Raw genomic sequence first — 19,382 nt, 5'->3', positions numbered from 1 at the left:
TATTTTAGTAATATTGCCACAAAAATCATTTGAGAGAAGATGAGATGTTTCTACTTTATATTCATGGTATCTGCAAACAATGATATACCGTAATAAAGCTGAAAGCCATTCAGTGATATAGAATAAGATGATTTAAATCTAAGCCAGGATAACCTGGTTCTGATAACAGTTTAGATTTGGAAAAATAATCAACAAAATAAATGTAAAGCTGAATAGTGTAGAATGTGACTGTACTGGATGAAAAGCTCCTGTGCTTTGAACATCATGGACATTTACAGTCAGGTCCATATGATTCAAGATTCAAGATTTTTTATTTGTCACATACATGGTTATATAGAGAATATATGACCAGCAGTGAAAAGTAAGTATGTGTATGTATTTAGACTCTGACACTATTTTTATTATTTTAGCTGTTGACCAAAACATATTCAAGTTACAGTTATATAATGGGCTTATAATTAATAATATGGGCTTAATAATTCTTTCTCATCCAAATTGGAGGGTAAGGAATTACAGCTCTTTAATATGTAGGCCTACCTCCCCCTTTTTCAATAAGTAATTGAACAGTTGACTCAAAAGCTGTTTCATGGACAGATGTGGGCTATTCTTTCATTATTTCTTCATCAGTTCAGCAGGTAAAAGGTCTGGAGTTGATTCCGATCTAAATCTGTATGAAAATTGTGTCAGTGTACAAATATGAGCTGTCCCTTTGCGCCACCAGGTGGAGATTTCACTAATGAGTTTGTCTGACTGCATGCATGTATACTTCAAAAAAAATGCCATGCACGATCATTTTGATTCATTTTTGACATTTTGGGTAGTTTTGATGACTTTGCAATAATCATAAATATAGACTAATTAATGATCAGTTATAGCCTAATTACAGACTTGTCACAGCACACATTTGTAAACCACTTTGGATAAAAGCGTCAGCTAAATGATTAAATGTAAATGTATAAAATGTTTTTAAAAAACTGTAATAATGAAAAATGAGTGCACGTTTCCAATGTATGTAGGTAAGATACAAAAGCTCCGACATGGAGTGATAAATATAGTAGAAAGATAGAAAAAGAGAAAATTACCCGTCAAAAAAGTCAGTAACATAAAGCTTTCTCTTGCCGACTCATTTTTTTTAGCCTAAACGCACTGCAGACAAATGGCTTATCTAACTTAGTATTTTTGTCTTGTTTCTAGTCAAAATATCAAAAAATTCTTAAATCAAGATACTTTTACTAGATAAGCAAAATGACATAAGATATTTAGTCTTGTTTCCAGAGGGAAAAAAATGAATTAAGTGCATTTTGCTTAAAACAAAAGTAGAAAGATAGAAAAAGAGAAAATTACCCGTCAAAAAAGTCAGTAACATAAAGCTTTCTCTTGCCGACTCATTTTTTTTAGCCTAAACGCACTGCAGACAAATGGCTTATCTAACTTAGTATTTTTGTCTTGTTTCTAGTCAAAATATCAAAAAATTCTTAAATCAAGATACTTTTACTAGATAAGCAAAATGACATAAGATATTTAGTCTTGTTTCCAGAGGGGAAAAAAATAATTAAGTGCATTTTGCTTAAAACAAGTAAAATTATCTGCCAGTGGGGGTAAGTAAAATATTCTTAAAACAAGAGTATTTTACTTACCCCACTGGCAGATAATTGTACTTGTTTTAAGCAAAATGCACTTAATTTAGTTTTTAGAATAATTCATTTGACATTGCCATCTATAGACTAGATGTTGTCGATTTACATTTTGACAGCCTAAAAATTGACTTCAGTCACATGAATGACTGTAAATAATCAATTAACGAAATGTAACATATCCTAACTGCGTGAGCTTAAGCAGATTTGTCATCATTATATTTTACTAAAACAAAAATGACTTTAACTTCACTACATTTGAAAGACAAATATTGTACTTTTCACTCCACTTAATTTCTATCAAGGTCCTCGAAGTAGAAAGTTGTTAGCAGCTTTGAAAGTGGGTGATTTTTTTCTTCTCTAAAAACTGTCTTTTTTCAGTAATCACTCTTGGGGCTACATGAAGTGATTTCCCAGCATTTTTTGAGCACTGATCAGTTCCAAATGTGATATTTATTAACAACAATTCAATAATAAGAAGGTAATTCGGATTCGCTCAGGAGTCATTTTGCTATCTGGGGAGGGTACTAGAAATGCAAACAGTAAAATGTTGTGTTTGTTCAACACTATTCAGCAATAACAAAAATTAAGCAAATGTGTCATTTTTGCTTATTAGTATGGTTGAATTAGATCATCGAAGGTCAGTAGCAAAGACATTGGTTAATAAAATGGGATTAAATACATAAATTATATTTGTCGTATTTAACATATTTAATTATTGCAGCTTTATATAATATTCAGAGTTTGCATTTGACTGTTTTTATTCGTTTTGAGGAATACTGAATCTGTTTTTGTGCCGTGAGAAGAGTAAATAATGTTCATATTTAGTCTAGAACTACAGTAACATCACAGCGCGCACAACGCTCTGCACTTACTCCCCATTTTTCTCAACATGGCAACAGGAGAGCTGTCAGTCAAGACATGGGAAACAAAGGGACTAGCGTTACTTATTTGAAAAAGTAACTCAGATATTTCCTTCTAAATTAAAAAGTAATGCGTTACTTTACTAGTTACTTGAAAAAAGTAATCTGATTACGTAACTTGCGTTACTTGTAATGCGTTACCCCCAACACTGATTACAACTAATGTGGAGTACCATGTAAATGCTATTGTTTATGACTACTCATTTAAGTAGGTCTACCATGGTATATAATAAAGTCCTATAATACTGCCTCAGTACTGTTAAACAAGTTCAAAAAATGTTAGAGAGCGTCACCAGAAAAAAACGAACTTAAGGCAATAGGCTACAAGTAACAAGTATGGAATATGCCTATAATAAAAGATAACAAACAACTAATAGGTTTATTTGGCATTAAAATGTAGGCATGCATACACTACATTTCTAAAGTCAGTAAGATTTTTAAATGTTTCTAATTGAAAGTCTGTTTTGCTCACCTAGGCTGCATTTATTTGATCAAAAACATAGTGAAAACAGTAATAATGTGAAATATTATTACAAATTAAAATTCAGTAATTTCTGTTTTAGTATATTTATTATATATAAAATGTAATTTATTCCCATGATGCAAATTTTCAGCAGTCAGTCTTCAGTATTAGAAATCATTCTATGCTGATTTTGTGTAAAAAAAACAAAAACAAATTCTTATTATAATCTGTTATTTTTATTTATTTACTTTTTCTTTGCTTGAGGTCGGTACGTGTGTGCCGTCACCATCACATAGAGGCACAAAATTACTTTCCAGAACATTTTCATTCACTGTTGCTTGCTGGTGGAAGGAAATAGAATCCCATCCAGACTGACAAATCCCTGGCAATATTCAAGAAACAACTGAAAACTCATCTCTTTGTAAGCATATATTTGAAGTACAGCTAATCTGTAGCACTATACAGCTATTCTGTAGCACTATAAATGTCTTAAATGTGACTTTCAATCAGTTTAATGTTCACGCTGAATACAATTATTATTATTATTATTATTTTGAATGGTTGTGTCAATGCATACAATATATAAAATCTGTATCTTAAAATCTTAAATGTACAGTATATAGTATAGAACAGTGGTTGGATTGCAATAAATGGATACAGGTGATGCATAATGCAAATGATGACTAAATACACTAATAAAAGCAAATTGTTTGTTTGTGTGACTCAATAAAACAACAAACATTCTTATGCAGTTTTGTAATTCTTTTAAAATATTTGTACATTTAAAGCAGTGCTTTTGTCTTAGTCACAACAAAACACACCTTTGATTTGTCATTGTGATCCAGTGCATGCTTCACTGATTTCAGACTAACTCCCAAAACCCTCCCAAACAACATGTGATGCTGTAGGTGCTGTTTGATCACTTTCTGAACCCGAGACGGAACTATTTTCTGCAGTTCTCCAGCTGTGATCCTTGGAGAGTTTTTGGCCACTCAGACTCTCCACCTTATCTTGCTTAAAGACAAAATGGACAAACATCCTCTTTCAGATAGATTTGCAACATTTTCTGTTGATTGTAAACTCTTAGTTATTGTCCTGATGGTGGAAATGGGAATTATCAGTGCTTTAGATATTTTCTTACAGCCATTTTCTAATTTGTGAAGCTCAACAATCTTTTGCTGCACTATATTCTTTGTTTTTTCTCATTGTGATGAATGATTAAGGGAATTGTGCCTTTGTTTTCCCGCATTTTTATATTCCTGTGAATTTTATATTCATAGTTTTTTATATATATATATATATATATATGTATATATATATATATGAATAGGAATATACTTTAGAGATATTATTTTCACAGGCTTCTGTGTTCATATTTACCAAGGGTGTCAATAATTCTGGCCATGACTGTATATATTCATATGACTGTTTCATACTGCTCTGGGGTTTGTTGCATGTTTCACCACAGTGTTTCACATTGTGAAAATATGTATTGCATCCATGCAAAATGTTAAATAACAGTGATTAAGTGTTTAAGACACATTCCATTCTATTGTACAAAGATAAAAAGGAAGTACTAAAAAGGAAAACACATATTATAAAATGTATATTGTTGTGATTATAATTTATTAATAGTGGTTATAAATTTATGAATATGAACATGAAATTCCACATGAATAAATATTCTATATAAAGGTTTTCAAATTACACCATTACACCAGAATCAAACACAGAAACAATATGCAACACAAAAAGCAACAAAAGTGCTAAGATAATGAAGCCTTCTGAAATTATTTTGACCCATTTTTACACACCAGAAAATGTTTGAAACATGGAATATGCATACCTACACTAACCAATGTCCTAACTGAGTCTAGTGCACTTAAAATCATCAAGGGATCAAAAAGAAGTTGAAGTTACAAACTAAATTTAACAAAAGGAATTCAAACAAAGCGTTGTAATGTAAAATAAAACTGTACTGGTCCGCAATGCAACAAAACAAAAGTACATTCTGGATTATGTTTTCTAAAGGTTAAGTCTGACCTCAACCTCATATCAAAATGTGGAGTGAAGTAAACAGAGCATTTAAGTTAAGGCAATGAAATATACATGAACTGAAATCAATTTGCACAGGAATGTGCTAAACACCCACTATGCTACAGCAAGCATTTCACAGACATTGTGTAATATATCTTTGATCACATTGTGGGGTAACATTCAAACAAAGAAACGAAAAAGAAGACAACTAAATAATTGCTTGTTTAGAATTTTGCTAAAAGTATTTTAGTAATATTGCCACAAAAATCATTTGAGAGAAGATGAGATGTTTCTACTTTATATTCATGGTATCTGCAAACAATGATATACCGTAATAAAGCTGAAAGCCATTCAGTGATATAGAATAAGATGATTTAAATCTAAGCCAGGATAACCTGGTTCTGATAACAGTTTAGATTTGGAAAAATAATCAACAAAATAAATGTAAAGCTGAATAGTGTAGAATGTGACTGTACTGGATGAAAAGCTCCTGTGCTTTGAACATCATGGACATTTACAGTCAGGTCCATATGATTCAAGATTCAAGATTTTTTATTTGTCACATACATGGTTATATAGAGAATATATGACCAGCAGTGAAAAGTAAGTATGTGTATGTATTTAGACTCTGACACTATTTTTATTATTTTAGCTGTTGACCAAAACATATTCAAGTTACAGTTATATAATGGGCTTATAATTAATAATATGGGCTTAATAATTCTTTCTCATCCAAATTGGAGGGTAAGGAATTACAGCTCTTTAATATGTAGGCCTACCTCCCCCTTTTTCAATAAGTAATTGAACAGTTGACTCAAAAGCTGTTTCATGGACAGATGTGGGCTATTCTTTCATTATTTCTTCATCAGTTCAGCAGGTAAAAGGTCTGGAGTTGATTCCGATCTAAATCTGTATGAAAATTGTGTCAGTGTACAAATATGAGCTGTCCCTTTGCGCCACCAGGTGGAGATTTCACTAATGAGTTTGTCTGACTGCATGCATGTATACTTCAAAAAAAATGCCATGCTTTGATTCATTGATTCATTTTTGACATTTTGGGTAGTTTTGATGACTTTGCAATAATCATAAATATAGACTAATTAATGTAGCCTAATTGCCTAATTACAGACTTGTCACAGCACACATTTGTAAACCACTTTGGATAAAAGCGTCAGCTAAATGATTAAATGTAAATGTATAAAATGTTTTTAAAAAACTGTAATAATGAAAAATGAGTGCACGTTTCCAATGTATGTAGGTAAGATACAAAAGCTCCGACATGGAGTGATAAATATAGTAGAAAGATAGAAAAAGAGAAAATTACCCGTCAAAAAAGTCAGTAACATAAAGCTTTCTCTTGCCGACTCATTTTTTTTTTAGCCTAAACGCACTGCAGACAAATGGCTTATCTAACTTAGTATTTTTGTCTTGTTTCTAGTCAAAATATCAAAAAATTCTTAAATCAAGATACTTTTACTAGATAAGCAAAATGACATAAGATATTTAGTCTTGTTTCCAGAGGGAAAAAAATGAATTAAGTGCATTTTGCTTAAAACAAATAAAATTATCTGCCAGTGGGGGTAAGTAAAATATTCTTAAAACAAGAGTATTTTACTTACCCCACTGGCAGATAATTGTACTTGTTTTAAGCAAAATGCACTTAATTTAGTTTTTAGAATAATTCATTTGACATTGCCATCTATAGACTAGATGTTGTCGATTTTACATTTTGACAGCCTAAAAATTGACTTCAGTCACATGAATGACTGTAAATAATTAATTAACGAAATGTAACATATCCTAACTGCGTGAGCTTAAGCAGATTTGTCATCATTATATTTTACTAAAACAAAAGACAAACATGGTACTTTTCACTCCACTACATTTCTATCAAGATCCTCGAAGTAGAAAGTTGTTAGCAGCTTTGAAAGTCAGTGGGTGATTTTTTCTTCTTCTCTAAAACGTGACTTTCTTTTTTTTCAGACAGTTTATCAGTAATCACTCTTGTGGGGCTACATGAAGTGATTTCCCAGCATTTTTTGAGCACTGATCAGTTCCAAATGTGATATTTATTAACAACAATTCAATAATAAGAAGGTAATTCGGATTCGCTCAGGAGTCATTTTGCTATCTGGGGAGGGTACTAGAAATGCAAACAGTAAAATGTTGTGTTTGTACAGTAAATTTGTGTGTGTGAGATCATGAAGACGTGAATGTTATACCTATCTATGCAATACAGTGGAATACTGCAATAAGTTTAGTATACAACCCCTATTAATCAAATATTTTTATCTTATTTATAAATTTTATTATTAGGCTATTATTATTATACCTTCACTGGGGGCTGAGCCCCCCTAAAATGAAAATTCTAGAATCGCCCTGGTCTGTACGGTGTCCTGGCCTTAAAGGGGTCATGCAAAATTCACTTTTACATGTTGTTTGAAAATAAATGTGTGTTGGCAGTGTGTGTACACATCCACCCTATAATGATAAAATTCCACCATGTGTTTTTTTTTAAATAATTCACAGAAATCTTGACTCCTTTCTCAAATCAAGCCGTTCTCAGATTCTTGGCTGTGTGACGTCTCACAAGGCAAGGCCGCTCCCACGATTGTTGATTGATACCAAGTATAGGTCTCTGCAGGAAAGTAATGGGAGTTACCAGATCGGGGCGTTTTTAGACCATGTTTCCTGATTGGCTGACGTCATAGTGACGGTAGGTTTAGGGGTGGGGTTAGGTAAGGGGGATCATTTTGATTGCATGATTGAGAAACACCCTGCTGTTTGAAAACACCCACAAATTCAGAAATGGGTGTGGCAATTGAAATTGGCTGCCCACTGCTCCGAGTGTGTGTTCACAGTGTGTGTGTGTGTGTGTGTGTTCACTACTCACTGCTGCGTGTGTGCACTTGGATGGGCTAAATGCAGAGCACAAATGCAGAGGACACCATACTTGGCCACACATCACGTCCTTTCCTTTCCTTTCGCCACCGATGTCACACATTTTTGGCAAAAAAAGTTGATGATCAGCATCATGGTACCAACAAAGTCGGATTGGTGTGGTTTGGTTTTCTCAACTCAAAACTAATCCTGTAACTCTGAATTTGTTCAACTGCCATTATGGTACAGGCCCCTGCTGTTGTTGGTGAAGCCTTTAGTTTAGTGATTTGGTGTAACTTTACCTCAATTGTGTTGAGAGCTCCTGTCCTTTGTCTCATTGATTACATCTATGATTAAGACTTCAAAGAGAGAAGTGAATGTTAACTTGAGTCGTCTAATGTGAACATTGATTTGCCTTTGTTATTAAATGCCTTTATTTTTCTTTGTTGAGGCTAGTAGTAGTAAGGTGGGTGTCATTTTGTTTTTCATTACCTCTTTTCTCCTGGTTATGTTAGATATGAGTTAGTTTAGCTGCTGTATTTTCTTTTCTTTTCTTTGTAGCATAGTTAGTTGGTTATAGAGGAGTTAGTTTCGTTATGTTTGTTATTTTGACCTTGCCCCCCTTTCCTTTTTTTGTTATTCTCATTCGTTGAATTATGTAAATAAAAACTACTCTCTTTTGCTGCAAATTCCTGTAGTTGTTTGGGTTATTGTAGCCATCTGGAGACTGGGTTTTGAAGAGAGTCATTTTGACGTTAAAAAGTAAAAACACAACAAAATGCCAAAATAAATGTATACATATGTTTGTATTTTATTTTAGATTTTTATTATTGAAGAAAGTGCTATTTAATTTTTTAATAGAACCACCCCCCCCAGCCCCCCAACACACACTTGTAATTCTCCACATAGTATTTTTATATTATATATTTTACATTTTTACATTTTATTTATTTTGCTTTTAACTGCCAATATATAAATGGCTGTGTATTCCTTCCATGAAAGGTGTCTTTCATGGCAACAAAATGCTGTATTAGGCTCACTTAATATACATATATAACAAGATAAAAGGATAAGCATACAATATTAAAAAATCAGGTTCTACAACCTCAGACAAGCTTGCACGCCACTGTATTTCCATATTTCTAAATTAATACTTAGCAAAATTATAGACAGGTGTGGTAAGACAAATGAAAACATTATTTAAAAAAAAAAAAATAAGGAGACAAGGCAGACAATTAATTTGACCAAATAATGAAAGCCATCTTCACCTAAATACTGATTTTCAAAAGTAAGCAACTTGATCTTTTTCTCTCTAAAATGAATCAGCCCATCAGTGACCGGTTGCTGTACAAGTCAATTTTCACAAAGGAGACGGACTCAATAGAGTCTTTTTGGCCTTTCTCATAGATGACATAGATGTATTTATGATCCACGGTTTCATTGCCTTTAAGTGACGTCATACATGAGTATCCACTTGGCCCCGCCCAGATCTTCAGAGTATCTTTCACCCATGATTTACCGCGATTCAGAGACCAGCGAAGGGTGAGGTTCACTCCTGAGGAAAACAACACCACATTTAAAGTAGCTTTTAGCCACAAGCATGAAGGAGCTATTACACATGCTGCTCTCTCAATGCACAGACAAAACCAAAGACATCAGAATCAAAACAACAGAGAGAAATAATATAGAATCAAGGTATGTGTAAATGGGTATATAAATCAGAGTTCACAGAAAACCTGAACAAGAAAGTAGTTTGTTACTAAATCTTTCTCTCACAATACTACAGCACTGCACATTTTGGAGGTCTCCCTAATGAGGTGTGTTAAAAGGGAGAGCTCCATAACGTGCAGTACTGTGGTACTCCATGACCAGGATGGAGAAACGCCGATATCATCATGCTCACTGCTGTTAGTGCTGGCTGGGTTGGTGAAGTAAAGCACTCCTTCCTTCTCTAAAGCTCCAGCTGCGACCGCAGGATCCTCCAGTGTGTGATCAAACACCAGCTCCTCCACCGGCAGAGACTCTCCTCCATCCAGACTGCGTACAACCATGCGACAGCGGCAGTGGTAGTTTTTATTGTTGCGCACATTAATAACGATGCTGCCGTCATCCAGCTCCACTGGCTTTGAGGAAACACAAGACAGAAGTCTGAAGATTTTACAAACTCTTCTGATCCATATTTCTGTGTCACAACCACCAATACAATCATTTCTAAAACAGAATAGTGAAAAGTTAATCATCTTCCTACCTGACACTCGTCTGGTTCAAAGTCAAGGTTGTTTTTGTGCTGCTTGTAGGGAATGCTCTTCAGTTCAGCTCCGTATCTCCATGTGTTTCCATGATCATCACTCAGGATGCAAAACAATCCGTCTCCAGCGATGCTGCCGTGGCCACACACCACCAGACGCCCAACAGCAGGCGGATGACGTTTCTGTAAGCACCATTAGATAAATACATAGTCTGAGATCATGAAGAATCATTTAATGAAATGAGTATTTTGCACAGTCTGTGGTATCAGTTATTTCAGATAAACCCAATGCTAAGTGGCAAGAAAAAACTAAAACTATAATAGGGTGCTTTTTATGTCACTCAGACTAGGTTTGGTTAGTCTCGCGTAGCCAGACCTTAAGACTGACGGCAGAAGGTCTGGGAACCATGGGCACTTTCAATAGCCAAGACCCGCAAGAGGCCATATGACTGACAGGTAAAGCAACCAATCATGTTTCGTGTTGGGCCACATCATGTTTAGGGGCATGGAAATGTCCCCACAATAACAGACCGGTGTGTAAAACTCCTGGACATATTTGAAAGATTCTATGCTGCAAACTTCAAATATTTCACATACTTTTAAAAATCCAACATTTAGTTAAACCTGATAAGCGCCGGATTTCTTCTTCCATGAGGGGGTTTGGAAACACAGCATCTTTGTTTTCAGGTGGAACGTTAAAGAACGCGACACACACGTCTCCCGGAAATCCTGTATAATTCAACCAATCTGACGACGATTTCCAATTGATTTCCAATTTTGTGTGCCATTGCATCAGACATTCAGCCATCGGACATCTGAGGCTGGGAAGGTTTGGGAGGCAATTACGCTAAAATATTATACTTATACAGTAGATAGACAACAGAAATCACTACAATTTATTAACTGCATATAAAACTAATAATTGTGTATTAATAGACAAATGATCATCACAAAGTGCGGGTCTCCAACTGTTTCTATATAAATATTCCAGAACATAAACATATTTCAGCTGAGCATTTGTTGGGAGGATTCATGTTATCTGAGACAGCCTCTATTAATGAAATCAGCGTATGTTTTGTTTTATCTGTGTTTTTTCCCCCTGTTTGCTTTGCTTCCTTTTTTTTTTGACGTATGTGCTTATGTTTCCATGGTTACTCATTTTTTTCTACTTTAGTTTTTGTATGGCCTGCATGTTTAGCCCCGATTTTCAGTTCAGTATTTGTCTTGTCATGATAAAGTGTTGGTTAGCTATTCTCAGTTCCCTTGTGATCACAAGTGTTTTGTTTCATTTAACAAATACACTGTGTGCTACCAGCCTCTATTAATGAAATCAGCGTATGTTTTGTTTTATCTGTGTTTTTTCCCCCTGTTTGCTTTGCTTCCTTTTTTTTTTTGACGTATGTGCTTATGTTTCCATGGTTACTCATTTTTTTCTACTTTAGTTTTTGTATGGCCTGCATGTTTAGCCCCGATTTTCAGTTCAGTATTTGTCTTGTCATGATAAAGTGTTGGTTAGCTATTCTCAGTTCCCTTGTGATCACAAGCGTTTTGTTTCATTTAACAAATACACTGTGTGCTACCAGATCCTCGCCTTACTGCAAACAACCTGTTACACAACTATTAAATTATGTGATCAACGCGTTAAATTGAATTTACAAATCATACATACAAAACAAAATTCATACGTTTTAAACCTTAAAGCATACTAGCTACATTTGCTGGTATTAACCGAACTAATGCTATACTTAGCAAAAACACACATATTTAAATAAATATATTTTAAACAATTTGTTTATATATTACACTTAAATAGCTATTCATTTCATTTTAATTAAATAAAAAATAGTTTAAACATTAATTTAAAAAAAATTGAGTGCATTAGTATCATATCATTTAATGTAAAATATTTGGTACTACTGTGGTAATTTTTGTACTATTATACTGTACATCACAACCCAAGCTTAGAAAGACCATATGTGTCTAAAGGCACGAAAGTCACATTACCAAAGTTTTGGTGCAATATCGCTGGCAAAAAAGGTACAATGTCTATTGTCAATAGTGTAGAGGTGCACTTGAATAACTCTGCGCGCTGAAAAGACCGAACACGCAAGAGACCTTCATCCGCCACTGGATACCTTCCTTGGACCAGGTGCGCGGACCTTACAATACCTATAAGTTCACTTTTAGTATACTTGCAGTACAACCTAAAAATATTGTTGTAAACTAGTTGTGTACTCAAAGTTTACTACTGTTATACTTAAACTATACTTAAAAGTATACTTTTATATACTAGAAAGTGGGCCAATTTAGTCCCAAGGAGTACTGAAATAGTACACTCACAAGTATACTACTAGTACACTGATATTTGTATACTTGCTACATAAAGTATACTTACAAATATACTTGAACTTTACTTAAGTATACTTACTAAAATAAACTTGAAGTATACTACTTTTTGGTAAGGGTAGTTACTGATACACTCTTAAAAATAAAGGTGCTTCAATTCAGTCAAAGGTTCTTTAAAGAACCATCTCTTTCTTACCTTTTTATAATCTGAAGAACCTTCTTTCGCCACAAAGAACCTTTTGTGAAACAGAAAGGTTCTTCAGATGTTAAAGGTTCTTTATGGAACCATTTAGACAAAAAGGTTCTTCTATGGCATCGTGAAGCACCTTTATTTTTAAGAGTGTATATAGCCCATAAACTTCCTCTTGTCTTGTGACAACCAGCCACCTCACCTTGTCAAGTAAAGTACAGCTACCTCGCAAAGTTAATGTGCTGTATTGTGGATTCATTCTTGGAATATTTGTTCGTACTTTGATCAAACAAAATCGTATAGCCTACCGTTTCATTTCGCGCAAACGCACGCCACACCGTAAGAAGCAAAATCCGCAAAAGAGCCTGATTCATGACGGCAAGTAATGTCAAGTCATGTGCAATCTACTGTGATGTTTCCAGAAGGCTATTTAAAGTCCACACAAGCGCTCAACGGAGTCAGCCGACGAATGACAAAAGACAAGAGAACTGGTTTAACAGACCGGTTTAGCTGACATTAATAAGATAAGCGCTAAGGCACATATTGATATGCAAATCAATCAGCTGCACCTTTAGACTTCACTTGACTAACCTAGATGCACACCATTAGATAAAACGAAGTCAAATATTGTAAATATTGACAAAGATCTTTAGCTACTAAAATGATCTGTTTAAATGAGTAAATGTATCTAAAACTTCTTTCTTTATATTTGTGTGACAGTTGATATATCATGGCTGTGAGAGAAAATGTGACAATCACAAAACAAAACAAATGTTGTCTGTCAGGATTAAGGCTGAGTTGACGTTACATAATTTTACAAATGTTTTCATTAATATCTGACAGTGCTGACAGTAGGGACCTTATAGAAGAGGTTCTCTCTTAAATAACCTCTTCGTTTTTTTGTTGTTGAAAGAAATGAATACTTACTATTTATTTATTTATTTACCAAAAGTGGAAGTAAAGTTTTGTAATGTTACTTACACATTTTTGTTGTTCTTTAAACTTATCTGACTTCCCATCAGTGAAGGACCAAATTGACCAGATCAATGTATTTTGATTTCCACAAAAATTTTAAGCAGCACAACAGGGGCACGTTCAAGCTCAAACCGGTGCGCAACGTTTTGCACCGTTTTGTCGGGGCTGAACGCAGCCCAGGTTTCAACATGGATAATAATGAATGTTTCTTGAGCAGCAAATCAGCATATTAGACTGATTTCTGAAGGATCATGTGACACTGAAGACTGCAGTAATTCAGCTTTGCATCACAGGAATAAATTACAATTTAAATCCTATTCAGAAAGAAAACAGTTATCATAAATGTTAATAATATTTTACAATATCCGCAATATGTTTAATTAAATAACTGCAGCCTTGGTGAGCAGAAGAGACAAAAACTGTAACTTTTGAACAGTACTGCGCCTGTGTATTTTTCAGTTTTTCTTAAGTGTGAATGTTTTTAGTCTCTAGGAGTTATTGTGTGAGGACAGGTGGACGGAGTGATGTACCATGTAACTAAATATGGTGCATTTGTGTTAAGAACCTTCTAGTGGTCATCTCTGATTAATTAGTAGAAATGCTGCCCTACTAAAATATAATGTCAGGTAAAGCTGTATTCTTATTTGTCTTTGAAATGGTTGGAAATAAAAGAAACAAGGAGCTGCTGTATCAAAATAGAACAATTTATTGAACAATAAAATGTGTCCCTGTGTAATCCGGCAAATCAAGTGAAAAGTCAAATGTGTTAGTATGAAATTGAATTAAGTGAAAGCCTTTTGGGTGACTTTTAACACAAACTTGCATGTACTATTTAAAATTCACTTACAGTAAGATGTTACCAAAATAATTATCTGACATCTAAATGTACAACATCTATGGCCACAAAAAGGCCAGACTGGGTAAATAAAACCATATAACCTGAAGCACATGAATGGCATAGCTCAATATCAAATGAGGTTTTCTGACTTCACAGCTGTATAATTTGGAGAACAAACACTGATTGCTGATTGTCTCAAACCCTTAGTCTTCCAGTTTATATCAGTCATTTTAGAGGCCTTCATTAATTTAAGCAACACCAGGGATTGGAGAAACACCTCAAGATAATTCAAATGAAATCACATTTCTGTATTCAAAACATTAATTCAAGACTTACAAATCAATCACTGTTATACAGTAGGAAACAACCATTTTAAAAAGTAGGTGTAGCTTCATGAAGATTTACTTCATTTACATTATTGTAAACAACACAAAAATAAAAAATGTTATTCAGTGCCTGGGCGGTTTAAAAACCATCAAATAGTCCCAAAAACACACGTGCGACCAATGTGCAGCTCACCAGCTGCACAAAGTAATTATGAGAACTTCAAGACATACAGAAAGTTTTGTGCACTGACAGGTAAAAACCAGAGAGTAAAATCATGGTTGTTTTTGTATTATATTGCTGTGTAGATCAATCTCACACTGAAGCAGGATGCCTTGATTCTTTCTGGAGTGAAATTCATATAAAACAGTTCATAGTGTAGACCAGATTTAATGTAAAGAAATTTTAAAATGACTTTGCATCAGAATGATACCTTGGCTTTCTCAAAAAAAAAAAAAAAGTTAATTTTAAAATTCCTATACATCCCTTCTTCTTGGCTCCTCCCCCTGTATGTTATTTCCCTCCGTATAGATGGATTTTGACAAAAGAGATGGTCTCCCAGTAATTTTTATGGCCTTTTTCGTAAATGACATAAATGTATTTGCTGTCCTCTGGCGAATCTCCCTTGAGTGATGTCATAGACGAATAACCGCTTGGCCCCGCCCAGATCTGGACTGCCTCCTTTTCCCATGACTTCCCATCAGAGAAGGACCAGCGGAGAGTTAGGTTGACCCCTGTGCGAGCGAAAAACAATTAATCTTCCATGAAGCTTTCACTGTGTTATTTCTGAGTAATGCTTTGTGAATTGCTCTTCCTCACTGTGCTGAGTGCTGGAGGGGTTGGTGAAGTACATCACTCCTTGTTTCTGCAGGGCTCCGGCTGCGACGGCGGGGTCGATCAGTGTTTTGTCAAACACCAGCTCCTCCACAGGAAGAGTCTCACCTCCGTCCAAACTCCGCACTATTATTCGACAGCGGCAGTGGTAGTTGTTCTGGTTGCGCACATTGATGACTATACTCCCGTCCTCGAGTTCCACTGGCTGTTAAGCATGTGAGAGAGTGTGTCAAGTCAAATAGAAAGTGAATTAGACGCAAGCTGTTTAATATCAAGCCTACACTGTAAAAACATGCTTAAGAACCACTGCCTTACAGGGCTTCAAAGGCTCACAAAGAGCCACTCAGTAGCAGAAAGTCTGACATATTGTATTTCTTAACATGCAAGAAATGACTCAAAGCACTGCAATGGCCACATTCAATTAAACCCACTAATTATTATATACACTAGTCAACATTTGAAGTGGATCAAAACCTTTCATCAAAGTTGTCCTAAAACCAAAATGCAATCTTGTCTTAGAAATACTATGATAAACTTTTTTTCATCCACTTCAAATGTTGACTACTGTAGTAACACTTCAGTATAGCTACACACTGTGTATCGAGTTGTTTAATATCACCTGACACTCATCTGGGTCGAAGTCCAGGTCTTGTTTAGGCTGGTTGTAAGGGATGCTCTTCAGGGCAGCTCCATATCTCCAGGATTTACCATGATCATCACTCAGGATGCAGAAGACCCCGTCACCAGCGATGGATCCGTGGCCACACACCACCAGACGGCCCACATTGGGAGCATACCGTTTCTGTGAACACAGGCACATGATGGACTAAAAGCACGTGAAAAGGGCTGGAAAAGTACCATGTCAGCTTTTTTGTTCTCCTTTATAAGCCAACACTTAACCACATAGACAATAAAATGTAGTTTTATATAACCCAAGAAGTCACAACAGCATCATAAACAACAGGAAGTCATAAACCATGCTTTAGTTTTCCCCTGAAGGAGGAACAGAAAGGAGACAACGCTAACCACACCTGTATGCCGAAGCCAGGCCCTGGAGCAAAGCTCTTCACCCCCAGCTCAACGGAGAGGTTTCGTGGGGCGCTCCAGGTGAACCCGTCATCCAAGCTCTGCACCATCATGGTGCTGGAGGGGTCGCAGTGGTAACGGTGGAAACACAACGAGTAGATGAGTATCACAGCACCAGTCTCTTCATCCACAACAACCGAACCTAGATTCAACCCATCTTCTAGAGCACCATCATCCACTATGAATGAGGTGGGAGACCAGATGGCTCCTGAGAGATACACGAAAGAGATCGCAAGTCAGTTTCATCTAAAGTAGCCATTTATGACTGAAGTGAAGGTGGATGGCCCACCTTTGTCTGTGGAGCGTCTCAGTGCGATGAACTTTGCGCCGATGTCACCGGAAGACATTTTCCTGGCCTCAGAGAACGCCAGCAGACTTCCGCGCGTGGTGAAGGTTAGCAGAGGGATCCTGTAAGTGCTGACCTGACCGGCTCCACCGCCAATCCATAGCAACTGCTCCTCGTATATCAGTGGGTCAATCTGTGGGGAATTGCAACAGTAAAACAAAGGAACAAAGAATTGACTTATGAGAGATCTATAAAATATATATGTTTTTAAAAAACTATGCGTCAACACGTTTAATCAGTGCAAATTATTCTAGGACAAAAAAAAAGCATTTGACTGTAATATGAAGATAAATATGATTAAACTAATAATAAAAATAATATACGAGCATGGATAAATTAATTAATTAAATAAACCCTATAAAATAGACTACTTTACTGGTTCTTTCGCAGTATCTCTAAGAATGCGTGCGGCTCCTGAGAGATACACGAAAGAGATCGCAAGTCAGTTTCATCTAAAGTAGCCATTTATGACTGAAGTGAAGGTGGATGGCCCACCTTTGTCTGTGGAGCGTCTCAGTGCGATGAACTTTGCGCCGATGTCACCGGAAGACATTTTCCTGGCCTCAGAGAACGCCAGCAGACTTCCGCGCGTGGTGAAGGTTAGCAGAGGGATCCTGTAAGTGCTGACCTGACCGGCTCCACCGCCGACCCATAGCAACTGCTCCTCGTATATCAGTGGGTCAATCTGTGGGGAATTACAACAGTAAAACAAAGGAACAAAGAATTGACTTATGAGAGATCTATAAAATATATATGTTTTTAAAAAACTATGCATCAACACGTTTAATCAGTGCAAATTATTCTAGGACAAAAAAAAAGCATTTGACTGTAATATGAAGATAAATATGATTAAACTAATAATAAAAATAATATACGAGCATGGATAAATTAATTAATTAAATAAACCCTATAAAATAGACTACTTTACTGGTTCTTTCGCAGTATCTCTGTAAGAATGCGTACATGACAAATAAGCTTAGCTGGTACAGGTTAATGTGCATGTGACTGATTGTTTGAAATGTACTTTTCACTGGGGTATAAAAACACAAAAAAGCAAGGGAAGATGTAAATACGTAAATATAATGATTTTTAATAAGACCTGTTAACTAGCACAACAGGTCAGTCAGTGCACTGTATTCTTTTGGTGAAAACCCACAAAATACTTGTAGTGAGGCATCACTTGCATCATAAAACTTTAGTTCAATTACACACTTCATTCCGCATATACACGTTACAGTCAAACACAGTACCAGCATGTCTTTAAAAGCACTAATAATAACAAAAAATTGCAGTTTGAGGACAGACCAGGACAATATCATGTGACAGAATTCATGTATTTACCTGAAGCTCTTCTGCACGCGCGCCGGACAGCACCGCGATTACAAGTACAACTCCAAACTGTCGAATACAATCCATTGAAATAATAAAAGACAGCGACAACAGCGCAGATATGCCTGCAATAAGCAAACAAGAAGCGACAATTTCCCGATTAAGGTATTTATTTCCTTTAATAAGACTTGTGAATCCTGGCGAATCTACATGGCAGCCACACACGACTCACATCCTTAACCAGACAGTCACGTGACCGCCACCGTCTGAGTCACATGCAAGAACAAAATAGGCCGGAAGTGGGAAATATGTTATTAGAATAAATATGATATTTCATTTATTAAATTATCTTAAAACGATTATTGTTTTAAATGTAATGGCGTGATCTTTGTAGACTCGGTCGGTTTTTATTTTTCACTTTTGTATATTTATACAGCCTATATTATATTTATAATAGGCTATAATGCATTATATAAGATTATATGTAATATTTTTTACGGAACAATGTCTACACTCATTTGATTTCTCCTAATAGAAAAAATAAAGTAAAAAACTTTGCGTTTCTGAGGCATTTTGGAGTATAAATGAAGTCCAAGTGTTCTTGTGTACTCTTGTGGTCACTTTTGTTTCCAGCAGGTGGAGTCAGTGAATGAGCAGCCAGGCATAGACACATGTTTATGGGCACAGGTGTTCAGTCCAGTGCCAAGAGCTGTCTGTATCAGAGTCTATGATCATATTTTACTTGATTAAAGTTGATTAATCAGTACTGTATGTGTTCATATGGAGCTCTAAACCTATGATTGATGTAGTATCTTCTAAGTGTGCTGGATTATATAGCAGCAGAGATTCTAATTCTGTTCACAATTTGCTAGATGAAATTTTGAGGGAAGATAACTCTGTCCATTTCACAAAAGGTGCCGTTATTACAC

General features: G+C 35.5%; 1 protein-coding gene across 4 annotated transcripts; it reads right to left on the bottom strand.

Annotated features, from left to right (window-relative positions):
- Window positions 1-8,819: 8,819 nt before the first annotated feature.
- LOC107584309 (sialidase-1) lies at window positions 8,820-18,700 on the bottom strand. 4 transcript variants are annotated; one of them, XM_016270880.1, is made up of 6 exons: window positions 18,466-18,700; window positions 17,620-17,809; window positions 16,724-16,986; window positions 10,186-10,368; window positions 9,841-10,060; window positions 8,820-9,492 (listed from the first exon to the last, which is right to left on the bottom strand). In XM_016270880.1, the coding sequence occupies exons 1-6, from the start codon at window positions 18,538-18,540 to the stop codon at window positions 9,260-9,262; spliced, it is 1,164 nt and encodes a 387-aa protein (XP_016126366.1). In that variant the 5' UTR covers window positions 18,541-18,700; the 3' UTR covers window positions 8,820-9,259. The 4 variants fall into 4 exon arrangements, with proteins under 4 accessions (XP_016126366.1, XP_016126367.1, XP_016126368.1 ...); XM_016270881.1 differs by lacking the exon at window positions 17,620-17,809 and adding an exon at window positions 17,068-17,257; XM_016270882.1 differs by lacking the exons at window positions 8,820-9,492; window positions 9,841-10,060; window positions 10,186-10,368 and adding exons at window positions 14,383-15,592; window positions 15,678-15,897; window positions 16,312-16,494.
- Between the last annotated feature and the right edge of the window lie 682 nt (window positions 18,701-19,382).

This window comes from Sinocyclocheilus grahami, unplaced genomic scaffold, assembly GCF_001515645.1.
Source record: "Sinocyclocheilus grahami isolate Dianchi unplaced genomic scaffold, SAMN03320097.WGS_v1.1 scaffold58.1, whole genome shotgun sequence".
Lineage (NCBI taxonomy): Eukaryota > Metazoa > Chordata > Actinopteri > Cypriniformes > Cyprinidae > Sinocyclocheilus > Sinocyclocheilus grahami.
Note: the sequence above shows the minus strand (reverse complement) of the source record. Positions and strands in the feature narration are given on the sequence as shown.